Source organism: Callorhinus ursinus, unplaced genomic scaffold (assembly GCF_003265705.2).
Source record: "Callorhinus ursinus isolate GAN/ISIS: 27379988/994484 unplaced genomic scaffold, GSC_fseal_2.0 scaffold52, whole genome shotgun sequence".
Taxonomy (NCBI): Eukaryota; Metazoa; Chordata; class Mammalia; order Carnivora; family Otariidae; genus Callorhinus; species Callorhinus ursinus.
Window position 1 is genome coordinate 4,739,858 of NW_027397114.1, and position 24,259 is coordinate 4,764,116.

Genomic DNA, 24,259 nt, shown 5'->3' on the forward strand with positions numbered 1-24,259 from the left:
AATAAAATAAACGTCTCCACACAAAAACTTGCACAGGAATATTCACAGCCGCACTATCCATAATAGCTGAGACCTAACAGGCGCTGGTGGTATAGTCGTGAGCATGGCTGCCTTCCAAAATAGCCAGAAAGTGGAAACAACCCAAACGTCCACCAACCGATGAATAAAATGTGTCATCTCCGCCCAGTGCAAAATTATTCAGCAATAAAAAGGAATGAGGTGCTGATTACCTTCTATAATATGGATGAACTCTGAAAATATTACACTAAGGGAAAGAAGCCAGCCACAAAAGGACACATAGCACATGACTTCACTTAAAAGAAATGTCCAGAATAGGGGCAACCACAGAGATAAAAAGTAGATTAGTGGTCGCCAGGGACTGGGAGAGCGAGAAGCACCTGCTAAGGGGTCCCGGGTCTCTTTTTGTAGGATGAAAATGTTCTGAAATAAGACTACGGTGATGCTTGCACAACCTTGGGAATATACAAAAAAAAAAAAAAAAAAAAAACCTGAATCGTACACTTTTAAGTGGGTAAATTTTACAGTATGTGAATTATATTTTAATAAAGCTGTTACTATTTACATATACAAAGAAGAACTATAGAAAATGTATGGGAAATCGACAAGTGGAAACACTTCTCAACCCTTAACAGATCACATATTTGAAAAACAAAGAAAAGAACATGCCTCTCAGAAATTATATGTTGTAAATATGTTGCAAACAATGAATACCTTTACAAGGACCACCCATCCACTCCTTTTTTTTAACTTTATTTATTTATTTTTTAGTCATCTCTACACCCAACGTGGGGCTCGAACTCACAACTCCGAGATCAAGAGTCGCCCACTCTTCCGACTGAGTCGGCCCCCCTCATCCAGTCCTTTATTCAACAAATTTATATTGAGCATCGATCATGTGCCAGGTATCAGTCAAAGCCCTGGGCGGTGTGGGAGCGGGGGTGGGGGGCGGGGGGGTGGGACGGTGGTCCCTGCTCTGGCGTCGCTTAGGTTCCAGAGGTAATGTAATATTTATAAACATTTACAAAAATTGACTTGAGCTGCAAAGGAAATCTCAATCGATTCCAAAAGAAATAGTACAGACAAGCTGCATTGTTTATCACCACAATTGAATACATGAGGAATAAATAATCAGAGTAGAAATAAAATCCTCCAACTGCTTAGAAACGTTAATGCTCTCTCGTAAACAACCTTATGTTTGAAGAGAACATTAAGACCCCATTGCAGAGCGCTTGAGAAATGAGTTTATACATAAAACATGCACATACATATCTGCGGGATAACAGTTTTTCCAAGGACACTGCTAACGTCGGAGCCAAAAGGGGGCTCCTCGTGATCACTGCTGTTACTTAACATTTTCCTGGAAGGAACGACCAATATGATTCTACAAGAGAACGAAACCACAAACAGCATCAGACTGGCGAAGACTGGAAAGCTGAACTCTCACTGCTGCCGAGCACGGAGTGAAGCCCTCTCCACCTCTGGTGCCTTATCTGGCAAGGGCACAGTTTAGTGCAGGCGTGCCCTGGCTTCAGTTCAGCAATCCCACTTCTGAAAAGTTTCCTGCAGAAACACACAAGTGTTCAGGTGGGCCTCTTGCAAGGGACTGACAACCACTCAGCACTGTTGACAAATGAGCTAAAAAATTGCACAACCACACTCTGGAATACTCTGAGACACAGCCAAGAAAAGAAGTAGGTGTCTACATCTGTTGTTCTCCAGTGGAGGCAATTTTGCCCCCCAGGGGACATGTGATAACACCTGGAAGCCTTTATTATTATGGTATGGTAGAAGGTGTACCTGCGTCTGGTGGGCGGACACCAGGGATGCTCCTCGTCCTGCGGAGCACGGGACTGCTTCCAACAAGGACTGATCTGACTCTGAATATCCATAGTGCCAAAGCTGAGAAGGCCTGGTATAAAGTAACAGAGAGAAATACCCACAAGGAATTGTGTTCAATTTTTTTTAAAGTTCAGAACCACACTTATATCATGATCCCATGTTTTTTCTAAGTATATTTATGCAAGTATGCACATAGAAAAAACATTGGAAAATTCATCCCAAACTGCTCATTCATTCATAATTCTGCCATTCACTCAGCAAAGACTGGGCACCGGGGGGTTCCAGGCACCGGTCTGTCCTATGGCCTGGGCACGCATCAGGGAATAAGGCAGGGGAAATGTCTGTGCGAGCCCCGGGGTTCCTGGGAAGTGCCTGGGAGGACTGAATTTTCTACTCTCCAGGCTTTCGAGGTTTTGGCTTTTTTTTTTTTTTTTTAAAACCAGGAGCGTTATATACTTTGTCAAAAAAACCAACAAATACCATAGCAACCAGCACACACACAGATGCCGAGGGAGGGCAGGACCGGGCAGGGCGAGTCCCACAATTCAGAGCAGCAGGTGGGCTGGGCAGGTGTGGGCACGCTCACCCCCAGCTTTTCCAGCTGCTTATCCAAACCTCCTGGGGTGAGGGAGACACCCACCACCCAAGAGAAATGCAACATGTGCCACAGCATGGGGAGAAGCCTGCAGAGGGCCTAGAGTTCTCTTCCGACCCGCTTAAGTGTTGTCCTGTGATGGCTTTGTGATGGACAATCCTGCCTCCCCAACGAGCTAAGCTCTTGGACAGGTTCTTGTTCACTGCATCCTAAATTCAAATCCCCATGTCCTGCAACCACTCCAGGGACTCTGCTCTTCCACCCACCCTCGGGGTTCAAGCACCACAAGGTAGCCAAACAGCCCGCATGTCTGTCCCATACAAAGTCAGCATCTTTTGAGCCTTCTTGCTGATTCCAAGACCAAAGGAAAAACCTGTATCCACAATCATGCCCCTTCTCCTCAAGAAGAAGACACAACAAAACAGCTGAGGGGGAGGTGGGGCCTGCAGGTAAAAGGTCTTTGGAAACAAACCGGTCCCCGGACAAATGAAGGGCCCTGTGCCCTCCTGCCCCCTGGCAGGTACCCAAGGCCTTCATTGGAATTGGCTTAGGGCCACTAGGACGCCAGCCAGCGGTAACGATAGCCAACAACAGATATGGAAGGTATTTGTGCATATTCTATCCCTGAATTGTCCCTACAACAGCGGGAATCATGATTAACGCCCATTGTATAAATGAAGAAACTGAGGCTCAGGGAGAAGTTAATCATCTATGCCCCGCCCCCGCCATAACTAACAATGACTCCTCCTCCCATCCCCTCCTCGGCCCTCCCTTCCCAGCGCCCACACCCTTTTTAGAGAGCCAAAATGAATTTTTAGCTGGGTCTCCAATCCTAGAAGCCAGCATGGATTTTTCCTCATTGATTTGACAGATACTTACGAGGGCCTACTAAGGGCCAAGTACTACTTAGTGGGGGCCACAGTGTTGTTCCCCAGGAGCGGGCGTGTCCTGCAGGGAGCAGCCGACCTCCGGCCCTGGATTAGTGGGCTTGGTTTCAGCCTCCCGCTCCCTGGCAGCCTCAGGTCTGTTCAGCTCCAGTGGAGGCACAACAGCCCTGGGTCTTCTGGGGTTCCCGGGAGCCCCCCACTGTCTTTTCTCCATGGCACACAGGTGTGGCGGTGGGGGGAGAAGCTCCATGAGGAGCCTCTACTTTGATACCTTCCTCTGCCATTAAAAGTGTTTCTTCTTTTTTTTCAAAGTAATATACACAAATAATTAAAATAATAATAATAATAATAATAAAACAGCTTGCAAAGGAGGATCCCCAACCTCAGGGAACCAGAATCTTTTAGAGTGGTCAGCAGGCCGGCCTGACCTTTGTCCCCAAGGAGTCATTATCTTTATTATACTGGGCAGCAAACCCGCCCTTTGCTTTGGAGAGAGACACTATCTCTACCTTCCAAGATCCGTCCCTCTACAAACGTCCTTGAAAAAGTCCCGACAAAGACAGCCAACGCCCATGCTCTATCCACCGCAAGCAAGAGACCTGTGAAGACTTCCCCAACGCTGAGAAAAGCCTAGTGAATGATAAAGCCCAGACAATCGAAGAATGCAGACCTGGCGAGGTATCAAGCTCCCACACTCGGGGCCCCTCTCCACCTGCCCTAATCAACCCCAGGCTGGGGCGCAGACAATTAGGCCACCCCTCCCTCCACCCCGGAGCCCAGGGAAATGTGCAGTCCTTCACCTGCTTAGCCAGGCTTGCCATGAAATAAAGGCTCCGTCTCTGCCTCCTGACCCTGGTGCTTCTCCGTGCCGGTCCCGTGCAGCACGCCTTGCTACTCGCCTTCCTCTTGGGAGCTCTCAGTAACTCTGTCTCCTCATCTCTGGGCCTCACCTCAATAATCATAAAACCTACATTCCAGCATTCATCTCTTCCTGTCTGATTGGCAGAAATAGCAAAGCTTGACAGCCCTCTGTTTGGGAGGCCATGGGGAAGCAAGTGCTTATACAGGTGGCTGGTGGGAATGCGAAAGGATTACGTGTTCATGGAGGAAAATGCGGTCGTGTCTAACAAAACTCCGTACGCATTTACTTTTTGACCCACCAACCCTACTTCTAGGGATCTACCCAGAATATACACCTTCGCCAATAAAACATACATAGGCAGATTACTAATTACGGCATTGGTGGTAATTACAAAATATTGGAAATATGCTGAATCCCTGTATGAAGGCAGTTCGTGGACTAGGACTATCGAATGCCCACCTGGAGAGAGGGGGATCTCTACGAACTGATATAAAATGATTTCCAGGGGCGCCAGCCCAGCTCAGTCGGAAGAGCACGTGACGCCTGGTCTTGGGGTCATGTGTTCGAGCCCCATGCTCGGTATAGAGACTACTTGAGAATGAAATCTTTTAAAAATAAACAGATAAATAAAATAATTTCCAGATGGATTGTTTAGTGAATAAAAAGCAAAGTAGAAAAGAATATATGTGCTACCTTTTCTGTAAGAAAAAGAAAGAGTGGGCGCCTGGGTGGCTCAGTCAGTTGAGCGTCTGCCTTCGGCTCAGGGCATGGTCCCAGGGTCCTGGGATCGAGCCCCGCATCGGGCTCCCTGCTCAGCAGGAAGCCTGCCTCTCCCTCTCCCACTCCCCCTGCTTGTGTTCCCTCTCTGTCTGTGTCTCTCTCTGTCAAATAAGTAAATGAAATCTTAAAAAAAAATTTAAAAAGAAAAAGAAATAGAAATAGTAAGAAAATAGACATCTATCTGGTTAATTCTGCAAAAAGAAACCTAGAAAGGATAGCTCAGAAACCAAGGAGATTAGTTTCCTACAGGAAATAGATGAGAGCAAAATGGAAGGGGCAGAAATGTTGGATGACACTTCTATGAATATAAACTTCTGCATAATTCTAACTTAGAACCATGTCCGTGTTGTTTTTTTTTTAAGATTTTATTTATTTTATTTTAAAGAGAGAGAGAGAGTAGGGAGTAGGGGCAGAGGGAGAGGGAGACTCTCAAGCAAACTCCCCACTAAGCACAGAGCCCAACATGGGGCTTGATCTCACGACCCTGAGATCACGACCTGAGCTGAAACCAAGAGTCAGATGCTTAACCGACTGAGCCACCCAGGTGCCCCACCCAGAAATGCTTGTATCTTGATATGGAAGAGAATATTCTTGATACTAGAAAATACAGCCTGAAGTCCTTAGGGATAAAGGAACATGATGCCTACAACTTACTCTCAAATGGTTGAGGGGGAAAATGTGTGTGTGTATATTATATATGCACATATATATGTCTGTACTATTTAGAATATTAAAGCAAATGTGGCAAAATGTGAACCATTGGTAAAGCATATAAATTCTTTCTCGCAACTTTTATGTCAGTTTGAAAGCGTGTAAAACTAAAAAGCTACCCCTCCACACAAAAAAGCTAATACATAAATAAAAGGGCCCACTAGGTGCCCAGCCTGATAAATGAAAAAGACCCCCACCAAGGCCTGTGTGGCTGCCTCCCCAACAAGCATGTTGCCTTCTTCCTAGCTAACAGGCCCTGATTTTGAGCACCATTAGACAGTTTAAACTGGAGCATGTAGGGGCGCCTGGGTGGCTCAGTCGTTAAGCGTCTGCCTTCGGCTCAGGGCATGGTCCCAGGGTCCTGGGATAGAGCCCCGCATCGGGCTCCTTGCTCGGCAGGGAGTCTTGCTTCTCCCTCTGCCCCTCCCGCTGCTTGTGGTCTCTCTGTCTCTCTCTCTATATTTGACAAATAAATAAAATCAACGAGAGCATGTAGTACTTTGCTTGAAAAAAGTTAAAAAATAAGAGGGGGGCGCTGGCTGGCTCAGCCAGTAGATCATGGGACTCTCAGTTTCGAGGTTGTAGATTTGAGTCCCACATTGGATGCAGAGATAACTTAAAAAATTAAAATCTTTAAAAATAAATTAATTAAAAGGAAAAAAAAGAGGGAAAGAGACCACCAAATGAGAAGAAAACTTGAGTATCGTTGAGGGACTCCACAAATGAATGAACCCGTGAATGGGGAGTGAGTGAATGAATGGGCAGAGCAGTGAGTGAGTGGAAACGGCCAGAGCCCTCTGTCCATGCCTTTTCACCTCGGCCCGATGCATCTCTAGGCCCCATGCATTCAGGTGAGGAGGTGCCAGGCTGGCTCTTTTTATGTCTGACCACACCCTGGGGGCCCCACTGGCCAAAGGGCATTTCCTTCTCAGGAGCTGAGGCCAGGCAGGTCCGACTGCTTCCTCCTCCGCTGGAGGCCTACCTTCCTCCATTCCTGGCAGGAAGGGCACCGCCGCACGCCGGGGAGGCAGCGTCAGGCTGGCAACCAGGGGGCCCGGAGCCAGCCCCAGGCCTGCGGCCGGCCGCTCAGGTGCCCATCAGTGAGCATTTGCCTTCCTTGGGTCTCCACTCTGTTCCCCGCTCTGCCCCTGATGCAGTTTGATCAAATCAGTGGTTCTCAACTTGGGTCACACATTCAGATTAGCTGGGGACCTTTCAAAAATTCCAGGGCCCAGATGGCGCCCCAAACCAAGTATGTGGGACCCAGGCACCCACGGTTTTTAGGGTTTTCCGGGTGATTCCAATGCACAGTTAAGTTTGAGAACCTGTGAGCTGTGACCTCCTTGGCCCCCTCCAGCTTTCTGATGTCCTGTCTGTCCTGTGTTCTGTCACTGGAGGGTTAAATGAAATGTGAGAACCATCCCCGGATCTGTGGGCTCCTATCCTCAGCACCCCCTGCGCACTCTTCACCAAACCTCCTGTTCCAGCCCCCGCCCGCCGTCTCCATTCTTAGGTTTGAAATCAAGGGATGTGGGATCATGGCCAAGGCAGAGTCTCCCAGGTATGGGTTGGGGTCTTCCTGCCTCCTTGGCACTCGCAGCTGCTGAAGAAGGGGTTGGGAGAAAAAGGAGATAGAACTGGGGAGGACAGAGAGCCTGTTCGATCCAAGAACCTAAGTGTTTGGCTTTTCCTCTCCCTGATGTAGGAGCTGCTAACCTTTTCCAAGGAAAGATCTAGCTGGGTGCCAGTGGCTGAGCCTCCTGGGGGCGCGTTCCCTTGGGTAAGCCCTATTAGCGGCCCGTGTCACCTGCTGGACACAGCCTGAGAAGGGAGGAAGGAGCCTTGGGCGAACTTCCCTTGCATCATTTGCTGAACACCCTGCGGCACCCCCGGGAGTCTTACTCTGCCCATCTGTACAATAGGCACCCCCGGCCTCATCTCACGGGGCCAGTGACAGTCCGACCACATTGCTGTTCCACGGCACCCAGATGCACTGAGCTTTTGGAGGTGTTTCCTATGTAGTTGGGAGCTTGTGCATCCATGCAAGAGGGGTACCGATCTGACGAACAACAGAGCTGACCCATGGCCGAACCCCAACAGGACATGAGGGAGAAGCCGGCAGGTGAGTCTGGAAGACCTGTTTCCGATGTGGTCTTCAAGGATTTGGGTGGGGCCTGAGGAAGGTGTGGGGAGGGGGGGGGGATGCTGCCGCCGGTAGGGCCAGGGGCCCTCCCCAGCTCGGCCACTGGTGGTCAGGAACAGAGCGAGCACCGAGTGTCCCGTAGGGGAGAAAGTATCCGCAGCTGTGATCAACAGGAGCAGCCCACGATTCCGGGCGCTCACTTCTTTGCTTCTTATAAACTTGCGAGGTAGAGATTATTAATCTCATTTCCCAGATCAGAAAACGGAAGCACAGAGAGGTTAAGTAACTTGTCTGAGGAGTCACTGCTACAGCGGTAGAGGAAAACCTCAAACCCAAATCTGCCTGACTTCAAAGAGCATGCTTTCTGACCTCTAACGAGACCCGGTCTGGACACAGGGGATCTTAATCCGACAGGTTCAGCAGAGGAAAGTGCTATTATCCGCGGTGGGCAGCAGGCCAAGCTGCGGAGGGTCCTGTGCTCTGTCTGCCTGCGGTGAGTGGTGGAGGGGTGCAGAAGGCATCATTTCAGGTTGGGTACCGGAGGCTCTGAGGGGCTTCCGGGGACAGGGGCTCGCTCCGTGGCCCAGAGCGCAGGGCAAAGACGGGACTGCAAGTCCTGCTGCCTTGGGAGGGACTGGGGAGGGACTGGGCAGTGTGGCGAGAGTACTTTCTGAGCCAGAAGCAAGGCTGGCTTCTTGGGCCTGTGATCACAGCAGCTGTGCAGAGCCCCTCATTCAGAAAGGGTCCCACACTTGGGATTAAATGCTCTGTGGTCGCTGGCTTCACATTTTAAATAATTTTTTTTAAAGATTTTATTTATGGGGCACCTGGGTGGCTCAGTCATTAAGCGTCTGTCTTCGGCTCAGGTCATGGTCCCAGGGTCCTGGGATCGGGGCTCCCTGCTCAGCGGGAAGCCTGCTTCTCGTCTCCCACTCCCCCTGCTTGTGTTCCCTCTCTCGCTGTGTCTCTCTCTGTCAAATAAATAAACAAAATATTAAAAAAATAATAAAATATTTTATTTATGAGAGAGAGGGCACGAGCAGGGGAGAGGAGTAAGGGGAGAGGGAGAAGCTGACTCCCTGCTGAGCAGGGAGCACAATGTGGGACTTGATCCCCAGGACCCTGGGATCATGACCTGAGCTGAAGGCAGATGCTTAACCCACTGAGCCACCCAGGCGCCCCATTTTAAATAATTTTATCTTGAAGTCTATTTTGTAAGTGAAGTCAGCTGGGCCAATGGAGCGTGTGCTGGGGGGTTGGGAGCTGGGAGCCTTGACCCTGTGTGCGCGAGGCCCCACTCCCAGCCCACTGCCCCTTCCCCACCAGAGTTCCTCTGTCCCCTTCTGCCCCTGGCAGGGACTCAAGCAAGAGTTGGAGTTGAGGCAGGCAAGGCAGGGCATGTTCCGAGGGTGGTAGGCAGGGAAGAGGCAGGAAGCTCTCCCCCACCCCAAACCAGGTACAGATGGGTGCAGCTGGGAGGTTGTGGTACCTGGGGGGTCGCCCTTCTGCCCTGGGTTAGGAGTGCAGCTTTGGGGAAGCTGTTTTGCACACCTTCCTTTTGCTCCAGGCTCCACTGATGTAGCTGGCTCTGGTCACATCCCGGTCCTGCCATTTACTCATGGAGCAAGCTCAAGCAAGTTACTTCACCTTTCAGCCTCAATTTTCTTGTCTGAAAATGGGAATGTCAACACCCTATAGGATTTTTTTTTTTTTTGAGGATAGTGAGGTTTTGTTTTGTTTTTTTCCGAAATGCAAGTCTGATTATGACAGCCTTGGGCTGAGAACAGTCTAACGGCTTGGTGTTGTTCTAGAATAAAAACCAAAACCTTTCACCTGGGCCAGTGCTTTCCAATAAAAATATAATGCGAAAAAAAATAATGTAAACCACATATTTATTTTTTTAAAGATTTTATTTATTTATTTGACAGAGAGAGATGCAGCGAGAGAGGGAACACAAGCAGAGGGAGTGGGAGAGGGAGAAGCAGGCTTCCCGCAGAGCAGGGAGCCCGATGCGGGGCTCTATCCCAGGACCCTGGGACCGTGACCCGAGCCGAAGGCAGACGCTTAACGACTGAGCCACCCAGGCGCCCCTGTAAACCACATATTTAAAAATTTCCTTGTAGCCACATTTAAAAAAGACAGGTGAAGGTTGTCTGGGTGGCTCAGTCGTTAAGCGTCTGCCTTCGGCTCGGGTCACGGTCCCAGGGTCCTGGGATAGAGCCCCGCATCGGGCTCCCTGCTCTGCGGGAAGCCTGCTTCTCCCTCTCCCACTCCCTCTGCTTGTGTTCCCTCTCTCGCTGCATCTCTCTCTGTCAAATAAATAAATAAAATCTTTAAAAAAAGAAAAAGACAGGTGAAAATAATTTTAATATATTTACTTCACTCAATATATCAAGATTATCATTTCAACATACAACCAATATTTAAAAAGGAAATATTTTACATTTTTTCCTGTCTTAGAAATTGTATTTTATGTATTTTTATGAAATGAGTGTATCTCATTTAAAGAACTACAGTTAAGGCCCTCCATGCTCGCGGCCCTGCAGCCATGTTGGATTGCCTTTCCTTCCTCCAAATCTCCACTCCATCCACACACAGTTTCCTTTTGCTGTTTCTAGCCCTGGGAAGCTCATCTGCCTCTTTTCCCTCTGGATCTAGTTAAGCCTACTCATCCTTCAGATGTCAGCTCAAATGCCCAGCCTTCAGGGCGCCCTCCCAACCCTTTCCACGCTTCATGCTCTTGTGTCTCCGGCCCTCGCCAGCCCCACGATTGTAACTTCACATTCACTTGAGGCCACTTGATCAGGATCTCTCTCCTCTAGTTCCCCAGCTCTAGGACACAGACCACTCTGGGTTTTTGCGGTGGCGGCTCGAATCCTGCCCCCAGGGCTTAGCCTGGTGCAGAGCGGGGTCTCAGGGAGCAAGGCAGATCCTGTGAGACTGGGAAAGGCCTGGCCCCTGGAAAGCACTCTAATGCTTACTCTCCTCTCACTTCCCTCTGGTGGAGAAAATGCCTTTGTAAAGGGACTCTGCTAGAGAACTGGGGACACGAATCACAGTGCCCAAAATATTTAAGTAGAAACTTGAGTTAAACACACAGATTATAAATATTTCTTCCCCAGATTACAGACCACTTAAAAATAGCGTCCCGGCTCCTTTTCATGATTTGGGCCGTGATGACGGAAAATGACTCTTCGAGTCTGAACATAATTACTGCCCTTTTCGTGACTTGGCTTTTCCCTTGAGGAGGAGGCGGAACTGGGGAGCAGGAAGTGAAGAGGGGGCATCATTTTCCCTGTTTAACTGGCAGATCTGGCAGAGAGGCAGACGCCGAAGGGCTGCCTGCCATTTCTCAATGCTTTCTTTTTCTTTTAAGATTTGAGAGAGAGAAAGAGAGAGAGAGCACGCGCAAGAGAGCACAACCAGTGGGGCGGGGGCAGAGGAAGAGGGAGAAGCACACTCCCAGCTGAGCAGGGAGGCCCGATTTGGGACTCGATCCCAGGACCCTGGGGTCATGACCTGAGCCGAAGGCAGACGCTTAACCGACTGAGCCACCCAGGGGCCCCTACACTTTCTTGTTCTAATTCTTCACCAGGTGAATATAAACAAGGCTCCAATCCACAGCTGCCAGCTGACCCAGGGGATGCCAAACCTGAGGACACCTGTGTAGGTGAGGACTCAGTCCCGAGGCCGTGTGGGGTAAAGCCAAACACACCGCTCAGGTTCTTCTACCTTCAGTCCCTAACCCTCCTCCTTAGGACAGTGACTGGGAAGAACTCATTTGATACCACTGTCCCCCCCGCAAAAGATGGTACAATTATGCTGTTTCTCAGGGCCTACCTGTCACCTTGAAGTCCCAGGGAGCAGTGCAGTAGGAATCACACAGAATCACCTGCACGTCTACACAACAGCTTCTCAAGGATACAGAGCCCCAGGGCTCAAGATTTCCTTGAAGCTTTTCAAATAAACAAGTTCAAACACCATGTACTGCTCAAGGGTGATACATTTAAATATTAATTTTTTCAATCCTAGCCCGGCTTCTAACTGCAAGCTTTTTGGTGAGTATAATGGGGCATACATCCCAGAGCACCCCAAGAAAAGCCCATACACCAATAAAAGCCACATGTCTACCTATTATGCAGTTCTTGAGATGCCCTGTGCTGTGAGAATGGATGATGTCAATTGAAAGGCTTTAAATCCAGTATTTTCTTTTACAATTGAATTTGCAGGTGATCTAGAGCTGGTGCTTAAAGTCAGAATTCAGAGTCCCAGAGAAAATGACTTCATTGAAGTTGAACTGAACAGAGGAGAGCTGAGTTATCAGAATCTACTAAAAGTCAGTTGCTGTGAACTGGGGATTGAACCAGAGCGAGTGAAGATGATCAGAAAGCTACCAAACACACTGCTCAGAAAGGTAGGGTTTGCAAAGTGTCTAAATGCAGACGGGGTTCTAAGTGGGCAAAACTGATGTTCTGTGAAGCTCATCACTTAGCTTTTGCATTTCTAATGTGAAAACAAATTTAAGACACTGGGAAATTCCGGCTGCAGGACAGCATGGTAGCTAGGTAATTTTCAATCTGGTGCTTTTACCGATTTGCACACCTAAATTCATAAACCCTTTAAAATGGTCTGAATTAATTAATGCCCAAATGGAAGACTCAGTTCAATGGATATGGCCCCTTCCACCTCTGCAAACCTGGGTTAACAATAGGCAGCATGGTCCCCGGGAAGGAAAAGACTAACCCTTTGTTTGCTTACAACAGTTCAGCGTTTGTAATTTCATGAAACAAAATTGTTTTGCATTTTTATAGATTTTCCAGATTCAAAATACAGTTCTCTAATTTCAGAAGAAAAATCTCATTTCTTTGGGCATATTATTATTTTTTAAAAGCTTTCAAAATGCCTTAACAATTCTCATTGGTGCCATGGCTAATAATAGTATATTCTTTGTAAAGGACTGGCAGGATGATCGTATTTTCTAGATTATGTTTTTTTAAGATTTTATTTATTTATTTGACAGAGAGAGACATAGCGAGAGAGGGAACACAAGCAGGGGGAGTAGGAGAGGGAGAAGCAGGCTTCCCCGAGGAGCAGGGAGCCCGATGTGGGGCTCGATCCCAGGACCTTGGGATCACGACCCAAGCCGAAGGCAGACGCTTAACAACTGAGCCACCCAAGACGCCCCGAATTTTCTAGATTTTTTTTAATGCCCTTTTCTGGATTTGAAATAATGTACATACAATTACTGGTACATGATAATTTCTTAATAAATAAGCGCTATAATTATTACTTGAAAAAAAAAGAGCCCTTTCTTCAGCAGTATCAGTTTGGGACTATAGTCGTCCCCTTAGGGACCTACAAGAGACCAAAAAAAGAAAAAAACTTCTCAACTGCTACCTTAGTTTACCAGGACAGAGAAACCAATAGAGAAATATCCTGAGTTTACGGAAGAACCCAAGATGCTGGTCATTAAGACTTTTTAATCTTAATAATTGCACAGGCTATCTATAAACCACCCTGTAATTTCTTTTACATATTAAGGACAAAGACATTCTAAGACTACGGGACTTTCAGGAAATAGAACTCATCCTAATGAAAAACAGAAGCTCTGAATTGGTAGAATACACACCATCCCTGACAGAGAAGCCCTGCTACAACAGCAATGCTGCAAAACTGACCTATTAGAAAATCCCAGAAATGAAATACCGGAATCATTGTTTTGTAAATAACCAAGTCGGAATGCATGTACCGGTTTGCTGACTTCATGTGTGTACTTTGGAAAATTGTTCCCTCATCTCAAACTTCTCTGGGCAGGGAGAAATTTAAAAGTGCTTTGACAAAGAGCTATTTTTTAAAAATTGTACAGGGGCACCTGGGTGGCCTGGTCAGTGAAGTGTCTGCCTTCGGCTCAGGCATGGTCGCAGGGTCCTGGGATCGAGCCCCGCATCGGGCTCCCTGCTCGGCGGAGAGCCTGCTTCTCCCTCTCCCTCTGCCCCTTCCCACCACTCGTGCTCTCTCGCTTGCTCTCTCAAGTAAATAAAATATTTTTTAAAAAATTGTACAGGATACTTACCATGGCAAGTTTATTTTGTAGCACTGTACCTCAATCCTGATTAGGCATAGGTACGCACTGAGGTTCAGTCAGGATGAATAGCTGAGGTCTGTTCGTGTAACTTCCAAAAAGGGCAGGGTAAGCTGAGCGAACTGGGAAAGCGAGGACCCCCTTGGCACACTGGTTCAAGCAGTGCTCCATTTGATTTTTAAGATTTTAAGTAATCTCTACACCCAATGTGGGACTCAAACTCATAACCCCGAAATCAAGAGTCACACGATCCACTGCCAGAGCCAGCCAGGTGCCCCAACCCCAGTGCTCCATTTTAAGGTAAAAGTATGTCACACCATAAGAGCACCTGGGTGGTGCAGTCGGTTAAGCATCTTGGTTTCAGCTCAGGTCATGACATTAGGGTCCTGGGATTGAGCCCTGCATCAGGCTCCCTGCTTAGCGTGGAGTCTGCTTAACATTCTCTTCTCCCGGGGCGCCTGGGTGGCTCAGTTGGTTGGGCGACTGCCTTCGGCTCAGGTCATGATCCTGGCGTCCCAGGACCGAGTCCCACATCGGGCTCCCTGCTCGGCGGGGAGTCTCCTTCTCCCTCTGACCCTGTTCCCTCTCGTGCTCTCTATCTCTCATTCTCTCTCTCTCAAATAAATAAAATCTTAAAAAAAAAAAAAAAGATTCTCTTCTCCCAGGGCACCTGGGTGGCTCAGTCGTTAAGCGCCTACCTTCGGCTCAGGTCATGATCCCAGGGTCCTGGGATCGAGCCCCCTGCTTCTCTTCTCCCTCTCTTGCTCCCCCTGCTTGGATTCCCTCTCTCGCTGTCTCTGTCAAATAAATAAAATCTTTAAAAAAATAATAAAATCTTCAAAAAAATAAAAGCACGTCACACCATCATTTCCTATTTACACTTTTAAACTTGCCTATAAACTGGCATGCCTTAATATGACTTGAGTTACTTTTGAGGTAACTTTTTTTACTTTTTAACTTTTTTTTTTTTTTTTTTTTGACGGAGAGAGACACAGCGAGAGAGGGAACACAAGCAGGGGGAGTGGGAGAGGGAGAAGCAGCCCTCCCATGGTGCAGGGAGCCCGGTGTGGGGCTTGATCCCAGGACCCTGGGATCATGACCTGAGCCGAAGGCAGGCACTTAACGACTGAGCCACCCAGGCGCCCCTGCCTTTGAGGCCATTTTTAACACTACTTGTAAAACAGCAAAGGCACAGCCCACAGCACTCAACTCTGCTAATCAGATGAAAAAAAACAAAGTCAGGGGCGCCTGGGTGGCTCAGGTCATGATCCTGGAGTCCCAGGATCGAGTCCCGCATCGGGCTCCCGGCTCGGCAGGGAGTCTGCTTCTCCCTCGCACCCTCCCCCCTCTCACGCTATCATTCTCTCTCAATAAATAAATAAAAATAAAAAAAAAAAAAAGTAGGCACCCTTCCCAACAACTAGCTCAAAGCTAGCCTCCTCCTATCACACTACCTAGAATCCTTCTGGGTCAACTCACCCAAACTTAGTTAAGAACTACTCGTACTTTGGAAGCACTCGGTAGGTTGACCTCATTTACCCACCTAACCCCACACACTGTCACTTTCCCCAGCCATTACTCCTGGACTCAAATTCATGGAACTGAGCTGTAGAACACCAGAGCTCCTTCCACCAAGCAGTGTCTTGTCTCCCCCAGCACAATAGGCCACCATGACGCCTCTGAAAATTCTATCTCGGCTTTGATGAAGGGTGGGGGACAAACACTACACTACACTACATTTCACTCATAAAAATGTGAAGGGCGCCTGGGTGGCTCAGGCGATTGAGCATCCAACTCTTGGTTTGGGCTCAGGTCATCTCAGGGTCAAGATCAAGGCCTGCGTCTGCTAGTCCCTCTCCCTCCGCTCCCTGCCCCCCCCCCCCCCGGCCCCGGGCGGGCACTCTCAAATATATATCTTTAAATTAAAAAAAAAAATGTGATGAGTACATGAGACTTGAACCTGCAATTTGCTTAGTAACCATGGACCTCTTTGGGTGGGAGCATGTCTGCTCGAAATTGTAAGCTCAGCATCCACATCACAGGTCTTTAAGAGCCAGCACAGCCCCTATCGCAAGCCAATTCCATGCAGCACCGTTCCAGTGCCACAGGACTGGGGAGATGACAGGGGATCAATCCCCAAGGGCCAGTTCCCCTGAGGTAGTCTCAATTTTGTTTTGAATAAGGAAAATTTGGGCAGGAGCTCAGGATTGGCTGTTAATGGCCCCAAATCACCCTTTGTGGGGAAGTGAGGTTTTAGGTGGTATTTTTTGGTGCATATGGTAGAATAAATTTGGAAAAAAATGTTGGGAGGAAAGCTTACACTATAACAGAACCTACAGTACGGCCTCATGATTACTTACAGTAATTCAACAAGGGCAGCAATTTATCATGAGACTGTTGAGCAAATTCAATATCCATTCCATTACAGTTTGCCCGAAAAAATTGTAAAAACTTAATTTCCTATAACATGAATAGTCTTAAGGACGAAGATTAATAAAAACTGAAGCCTCAAGAGTAATTTTCATTGTAATTTATACTTCATGCAGAGATTGTGGAAACTAATTTCTGAGGAAGGTACAATTCCACTGACTTTTATGCGAACTTAATGTCATCTTAAGATTTTTAAGTGGTTGAAACGAATCAGGTACCAGGATGCCTATCCTGAAATGTTCCAGAACACATGTAGTAGGTTAAAACAAAAAGATGGAATGATCTAGAGAATTCTTAGTCGTTCACAACCTAACGTTCATTTATAATGAGGTGACTGGTCACATAGCAGCGCCCCCTTCCATCCCTCAGAGCAGAAATTCTTCCTGTACAGCTCACAGGCCTGACAGACTCCACTAGAAGGTGCTGTTCCTACTTTGCTCACTGATCTATCTGAAGTTATCACAACAGCACCTGGCACACCAGCACTGTGGATATAGGTGAATTTTATGCAACCGCAGGTATATTTCTTTCAGTCACTTCCCTTTTATTTTTATTTTTATTTTTTTTTTAAGATTTTATTTATTTATTTGAGAGAGAGAGAATGAGAGATAGAGAGCACAAGAGGGAAGAGGGTCAGAGGGAGAAGCAGACTCCCTGCCGAGCAGGGAGCCCGATGCGGGACTCGATCCCGGGACTCCAGGATCATGACCTGAGCCGAAGGCAGTTGCTTAACCAACTGAGCCACCCAGGCGCCCCAGTCACTTCCCTTTTAAAGAGTGAAAATCTAACGCTTCATGGTGCCCCTCATAAAAGTATTACAGGCCAAAATGGAACAGTCCCTCTGATTTGACAATCTAGTTTGAACAGGGGAAGCATGTGCTGACCACCAGCCAGCATTGCTCTTCTCACCCAGCAGTTCCCTTTCTGGAAGGGCATGAATTTGCAAGAAATGTACAGCAGAACAGCAGCAGCAGCTCCCTGGCTGACACCCAAATCCCAAATGAAAAGTATGTAAAGATAAAAGTAAGCGATCACAAAGAAAACATCCACTTAGGCCCTGCTTCTAAAGAGCTACAATTAAGGCCCTAAATTTGGCGCTCAAGAAACCATACCTTTTATACCTGTCACTACAAGAAGGTAAATTTCATTAAATAACGGTATACTTATGTATCTATTAGTGACTACCTACACCAAGACCTTTTCCCATTTTTTAAATTTAAATTTTATTAAGAAATACCATACATACAAAAGCACATAAACATACAGTTTAAAAAAGAAACCGCCCACCCAGCTTTAGCAACAAAGCATTGTCAGCAGTTCCTCCGAAGGCTGTTCCTTGCCCTCCACGGTCTCCTCTCCCTCCGTCCGTCCGTCCCTCTGATGCAAGAGGTAACACTGAATTTCATGTTAATCATTTCCTTGCTTTTCTTTCATTTACCATAGATTTAACAGCTTGATTTTGACCTTCACAGAAATGGAACCATAGTGGATGTATTCTTCTGCAACTTGCTTTTCCAACCACCAAGATCCATCTGTGTTCACATGTGTAGCTGTAGCTCAGTCTAACTTCTGTGCAATTCCACTGTAGGAACAGGCCACGGAATCTATCCAGTGGACTGCTGAAGGACAGGTGGGGTCTTTCCAGTTTTTTGTTTTCCTTTTCTTCCTATTACAAACAACGCTGTTATGACATTTTCACATCCGCGTCCTGACACACATGTGTAAGAGTTTCTCTAGGGTATGTATCTAGGAGTGCAATAGCCACATGAGAAGTTAGGGCACGGCCATTTATGCCAAACTACTTCCCAAAGCCGCTGCTTCTAAACATTCTTAAATCTGCTGACAACTGAGCTACTTGGGAGGGCTGGGGAGAAGAAACAGATCAACTGTGACTCTCAAACTGCATTTTCAAAGTAGGAAATTTAAAAATCTGATACAACAATGAAAAACACATCGACTTCTCTGCTTTGGTTTACTTGAAATGTATTTTTAAAAAACTACATGTTAAAACTTAAAAGGGCAGTCTCCTAGATCTCAAATGTTTCTAAATATACGGAGTGAAAACAGCAAGATTCAAAACATATGGTGTACTTCATATATAAAAAAACGTCTATACATATATGCTTACATCCCCCACCACCCACCTCCCTCCAGAAAGAGTAACTGTTAACAGTAGCTCCTGGAGAGGAAGAACAGAGGGACAGGAAAAGGGAGAGAGAGATCACTTAACACTTCTGTTGTTTTTTGAACCATGTACAAGCATTACAATTATAACATAAAATTCTTTAAAAGTAGTCACCTGTGGTTCTTTCATAAACAACTAAAAATCAGTCTGAACTCACACGTGAAAATAGGCCCTGAACGAAGTCCCATCCCACAGAAAATATACACAATTCTCAAGTGTTTTCCTTTTGTTTCATGCACTTTAGAATAATCCTTAAAAATATTCACACAGCCCATCTAAAAGGTATTTTTAAAAGCACAGAATGGATGCAAGCTCAAAACTCCCACCCTACACTGTTCCGTTGTAACATCTCTAGAAACTAATCAGAAGGTGGCTAACAACCTGTATGTAGTCAGTTTTCTCAGGCCTTGGAAATAGGGTGGTTTGTCCTCTGTGACACTAACTATATACTGAAGAAACCAGACAGATTGCCTGCACGTGTAATGTATAAGGAGAGAAGATAAATATCGAAGCTGAAATATGACTAGTTTATTATAACCTAAAGAAGGCAAGAAATGGGTTTTAATCCAAACTGAAAAATACAGCTGACTCTTGAACATGAATTTGAACTGCATGGGCCCACTTATACAGGGATTTTCTACAGCCAAGTACTATAAATGTATTCTTAGGATTTTAACACTTTTTCTCTAGCTTACTCTATTGTAAGCAAGCATGCAGTATGTAATACATATGCAAAATACGTATTAATTGACTATGTTATAGGTAAGGCTTCTGGTCAACAGTAGGCTTATTAGTTTTGGGGAAGTCAAATATAGGTGGATTTGGCTCAATGGGGGTTGGTGGGGGGAGGCTGGCACCCCTAACCTCCCTGTTTCAGGGTCAACTGTAAATATACTGTGATCTGTCTGAAGGAAAAATGTGTTAACAAAACAGGAGGTGATGCTACGCAGAAGGGAGGATGCCAGAGCAGCAGACTCATTACCTGGTCCCCTTGAGACATACAATGGAAAGTAAGCTACCAGACCAATACTACAGTTGAGGACTCCAGCCAATTAAAAGTTCATCCCATCTATTTTCATTAATGAACTTGCTTAATTTTTTTACTTTTAGAAATACATGCTGAAATATTTACAGATTAAACAGTATGTCTGAGACTTGCTTGAAAATGATAGGCAGGGGATACATACACACATGCACATACACATATAAGACTGGCCATTGAATCTTACTAGTGGTGAGTTTATTTAATAGACTAATTATACTGTTGTTCTACATTTATGTAGGTCTTAAGTTTTCCAAAATAAAAAGTTAAAAAAAACCTGATTGCTCTGATCCCATTCCAATCTTACCAAGTAATCTTCTGAGTAATAAAATCTTATGCCCCTCAAAGGCTTTTCACAGAGAAAATACACCTGACCCTCTGACAACTGTTTGTTTGGCCCTCAAGGCAGAAACGTGTATCTCTCATAGTAAATTCAATTAGCACACAGCCTCTATATTGGGTTCTTATGAGCTTGGTAAGAATCATTTCCTCTTGAACCTGGTTAAATTTGGGGTGTTGAGGGCAACCCAACTTGGATCTCCAACTAAAACCAGACCTTAGTCATGGCGACCCTAAGATGCCAGGCCTCTCCCTCAAATCCTACAGAACTTCAATCATGATCAACCCACCGAGGTGTCTGCACAATCATGAAGATGACAACTTTTCCTGAACTCATGTACTGTACCTCACTGACATAAGTTAGCTACTGACTCTAGATGAGGCAGAACAAATCTGGCATTTTAATTCCTTAACAATTCAGTGCCTTAATACTTCAGCAAATTGTTTTCTGTTCTTCTTGATACTGAATAATAGAATATGGTAAACTAGCACTTTAAGTCCCTTTACTCTTACAACCACAATCTTGTCAAACTACACAAAGCCATGCTAGGCTGACCTTGTGTTGGATTGTTTCACATCTCAACTTAATCCTGACAAAGTCAGAGATAACCCATTCACCTCCTGCTGCAATCTCCAGGATCAACTGGTAAGCCAGGAGTGCTCTATGCTCCTAGCATGATCTCACACAAAGCACCTCTGAGGTGGTAGTTTTCATTACTTTCCAAAGCTTGGTGGAGGGTATTTTAGTAAATTCTGTGACAGTTCATCATGTCCATTAGAATGAATACAGTGGCATAATAGTGAGGCACTGGACCAAGAGGCAGAGACCCAGGTTCCACGGCCTAGCTCTCTTATCAACATGGAGCATTGTGACCTTGTATAAGTCATTTAACCCAATTACCTGGTTTCACTACCTATAAATGGACAGCAAGATTTGAAAACTATAATTCACAAAGAATTGCTATGATACATGTAACTGGAGATACTTTTATACAGCCGCTAAAGCTGACTATAGATAGAAACATGCTGCCAAATTAGCTGTGTGTGGAAAAAAAAATTACCTGCTTAAGCATTAGTTTTTAAGATAAATCCTTATTATGTGTATTACACACCCCACACACAGAAATGAATACATCTGTAATCTGACAAGACCAGGTTAAAAGAAATCTTGATACAGGATTTAAAACAAAGACCAAAAGCTAGTTAAAAATTCCTGAATGCTCTTCTACATCATTATTTCACTGCTAGAGGATAGTGTTCATCAGAAGGATATTTTGAATTTTCTACTACTAAAGGAATCTCTCAGGGATGTAAAAATATATTCTAGTTCACTGTACACCTTTGCTATTAAAAGCAGAATTCAAATTTATTCATAACCACCCAAAATTGAAGCACCATTATTTAAAACATTTAAACTGCGAAAATTCTATAAAAGTTAGTCTTAAACAGAACAATCAGATAAAACTGTACACCAACACCTCTAGTAACAGTGCACCTCATATTTAAAACAAGGGACTAGTTCAGAGTCAATAACTTTATTAGAAAAAGATTAATACTAAAACTTTTCAATGACAGAGACAATCAAATTTGTAACAGAAAGTCAGAGATACTTTATTTTCACTTCTAAATCCAAAGGCTAGGTATAGCAGAGTTGTAAAAATGGAATCCCACTTAGTCTGATTCACACAAATACTAACGTTTAATCCTGTTTTCAAAGTCCAAGAATGAAAACTTGCAATTAAACACTGAGCAAGCCACATGTTTAGGTGATATTTCTTAAAAAGTCTTAAAGGAAAAAAAATATGATACAGGACCTAAGTATTCAGTGGCATATATATACTATCAACACATGTTCTGAAATCTGGTAAGGTCACATCAGTCCTGAATTAATTTTTAATAAAAAAAAAAACAAAAAACAAAAAACAAAAAACAACTAACTGAGCATTATACTTTTTCTATGCCACTATAGTTTTCTTTCACCTCATTTTAATGTCGATCTTCACTTTATGCCGTTTTTCAGTTTTCTTCCAAAAATCTTCGAACAGTAGTCCTACAATGCAAAATTTGGGGAAAAATGATAATTAGACAACATGTAAAAGGCAAATTTTTATGACTAAGTGTTGGCCCAGTCACTAACTGCTAATTAATATATGTATATGGAATGTTTGTATTCTTCTTAATTCTCAAGGCATCAGTGTGGACTTAAAGCCTTGTGCCTGTGTATGCTTGCCTATGTGTGAATGGCTCACACACGGAACACTATATTGCTGTCCTAGGAGAAGAAAGACATTGACAAACCAACTAATTGGTACTCCCTTTCATTTATTTATTTTATCCCAAGCCACTAGCCCAAAGAATGAATAGTTTATAGGTTTTAAGAACTCTTATAAAACCTAACTTTTAATAGTTCTTTAAAAACCCAAATTCATTCTATCCGATTCATCAGTTCTTGGTGTTTCAGAGATTGAAGGTATCTGTCCCTGCTACTCACTGCTGCTTTAAACGTTATCAGCCAGTGACTATGCCTACGTACCTATGGCTGACTGCAAATGCTCCTACACCGTAGGAAATATTAAACACATACCTCTTAAAGACTTGAGAATTGCATTGAATGTAACAAGGCGAATAATATGAAGTGTTTATTGTATTTAAAATTCTTTAAAGATATCTAATTCTGGGCACCACTGCATCCCTACATACAGTTGAAAAAAAATTCCATTCTGTTAACATATGATTTATTAAGTTTTCACGCAATACACAAAAAACCCCTCTGTGCTTCTTGTAAAGAACAAAAAAGATACACAACAGTTAAGCGTAAAGATCACAGGCAATAGCATTCAAACATGGATGTGGGTAGAGAAAGGAGTACCTGGCATGAGTACCTGCTTAGTTTGACTGAATCCTTGATTTTTAATTTGGCTTTTCATGGGCCGCTCACAACACCAACGCTGTGTGAGGTATGGTAGTCAGCTGCAATAATTCATAAACCCTACACTTCCATCAATCCAATGCTACTGGCTCTCGAGTTACAGAACAAACTGCATTAGAATGCAAGGCAATAAAGCAAAAAACTAGAAACATCCTTGACAAATAAATACTAGCAGTTTAATTAAAACAAAGTAGTCCAACATGTGCCTCAGAAATATTTAAGTTTTTAAAGCATATGTCTCTGCCAATGTACCAACACAAGATGGACTTAATACCAAAAAGAAAAAAAAAAACAGTTCAACCTTTTTATTAAAAAAAAGAAAAAAAAAGAAATGACAGCAAAATCCCTAAAAAAAAGGATAATTAACTTTCAATGGCGACTATATTACAAACGTGGGCAATAATTTCCAAAGAGGCACACTAATGGGGGCACGAGTCTGCTACAAAATAGCTGAGACAAAACAATGTACCTCAAAATGTTTTGCAGGACTACACTGTCTTTTCCTTCAGAAGATGCTTTTGTATGTCTTCTTACTCGGCTTAGCTCCATCTTCATCTGTGCATACTTACGCTGCACTGTCAAACAGTAACAAAAAGCCCTAATCAAAGTGAGAAACAATACACTTACCTCTGTCTGATCTGAGGTCTTATCAGATCAGTTTTAATTGGACTGAGTGTCACCTTCAGATTTAATGTCTTCACTGGTCCCATTGACCTCATTCTTAGTATCACTTTCCTTTGATTCAGTGTTTGTGTCTTCACTCTGTTTTTCTCGACTACTGGACTTCACACTACTTTTTTTATCATCAGATCCCCTCTTTTCTGCCATAAAAGAAGACATTGATCGTGGATTTTAAAGTAAAATACAATACATACATGACATTTTGAAAAGTGAAACAACTGAGAGATGAAAAGACAATTATTTCCCACAGACTGCAAGTAACACAGTTTGATGAATTAGAGGGATAAAATTTATAATTTATGAAGGAGGGAGAGGACCGTACAAGGAATTACGAGAAAGCAAAAGGGGAAAACAGTAGGCATATTCTCTCCAACTAGTGAGAAGCTACTAAGTACGGGCCACTCCAAATCACCACAGGATCTAAGATTTAAGTAAGTTTCATTCTGGGTAAGGAACATCAAAAAGCAATGGGAAAGGTACGAAGATAGTACACAAAAACTGTGTTCACATGAAGTAAATTATGAAGATAAAAAGTAAAAACAGTAACTGCAAAGGGTGAAAAAAGCTGAACACTTAATAGGCATGTTTCTCCAACTATAGATTTTTTTAATGCAAAAGATTACTTACATATGTACATATTTGAATACCTAAGAGGAACAAGCCCAATGAAAGAAAGTAGATCTCAGATCTCAATCCAAGTACTGAACTTTGGTGCTTTGCTAAGAAAAGTAAT

The 24,259-nt window shown here is 44.6% G+C and overlaps 2 protein-coding genes and 1 long non-coding RNA gene across 18 annotated transcripts in view; 1 reads left to right on the top strand and 2 right to left on the bottom strand.

Moving 5' to 3' along the window:
• Nucleotides 1-794: 794 nt before the first annotated feature.
• Nucleotides 795-4,275, bottom strand: LOC141370975 (uncharacterized). Its single transcript, XR_012375521.1, has 3 exons — nt 4,143-4,275; nt 1,819-1,930; nt 795-1,581 (listed from the first exon to the last, which is right to left on the bottom strand). It is a non-coding gene; the product is annotated as an uncharacterized lncRNA (long non-coding RNA).
• Nucleotides 4,276-6,697: 2,422 nt separating this feature from the next.
• Nucleotides 6,698-13,863, top strand: ANKRD40CL (ANKRD40 C-terminal like). 2 transcript variants are annotated; one of them, XM_073883831.1, is made up of 5 exons: nt 6,698-6,785; nt 7,401-7,817; nt 11,434-11,508; nt 12,068-12,252; nt 13,380-13,863. In XM_073883831.1, the coding sequence occupies exons 2-5, from the start codon at nt 7,778-7,780 to the stop codon at nt 13,521-13,523; spliced, it is 444 nt and encodes a 147-aa protein (XP_073739932.1). In that variant the 5' UTR covers nt 6,698-6,785; nt 7,401-7,777; the 3' UTR covers nt 13,524-13,863. The 2 variants fall into 2 exon arrangements, with proteins under 2 accessions (XP_073739932.1, XP_073739933.1); XM_073883832.1 differs by having other exon boundaries at nt 6,700-6,795.
• A 3,685-nt stretch (nt 13,864-17,548) lies between these two features.
• The window catches only part of LUC7L3 (LUC7 like 3 pre-mRNA splicing factor), a 30,662-nt gene continuing 23,951 nt past the window's right edge, over nt 17,549-24,259 (bottom strand). For 2 of the 15 annotated variants that reach the window (XM_073883732.1, XM_073883733.1), the window contains 2 exons: nt 23,526-23,666; nt 21,503-23,420 (listed from right to left, as the gene is read on the bottom strand). In XM_073883732.1, the coding sequence (XP_073739833.1) occupies nt 23,230-23,420; nt 23,526-23,666 (332 nt within the window). In that variant the 3' untranslated portion in view covers nt 21,503-23,229. Of the gene's footprint in view, nt 18,097-21,435; nt 23,667-24,259 lie in introns of those variants that run through there. The other 13 variants (XM_073883728.1, XM_073883729.1, XR_012375525.1 and 10 more) reach the window with 13 other exon arrangements.

Coding starts and splice junctions, on each gene's coding strand:
- ANKRD40CL (XM_073883831.1), top strand. CDS start 7,778: ATGGCCGAACCCCAACAGGACATGAGGGAGAAGCCGGCAG. Junction 7,818..11,433: donor CATGAGGGAGAAGCCGGCAG/GTGAGTCTGGAA, acceptor ATTCTTCACCAG/GTGAATATAAACAAGGCTCC. Junction 11,509..12,067: donor ACCTGAGGACACCTGTGTAG/GTGAGGACTCAG, acceptor TTGAATTTGCAG/GTGATCTAGAGCTGGTGCTT.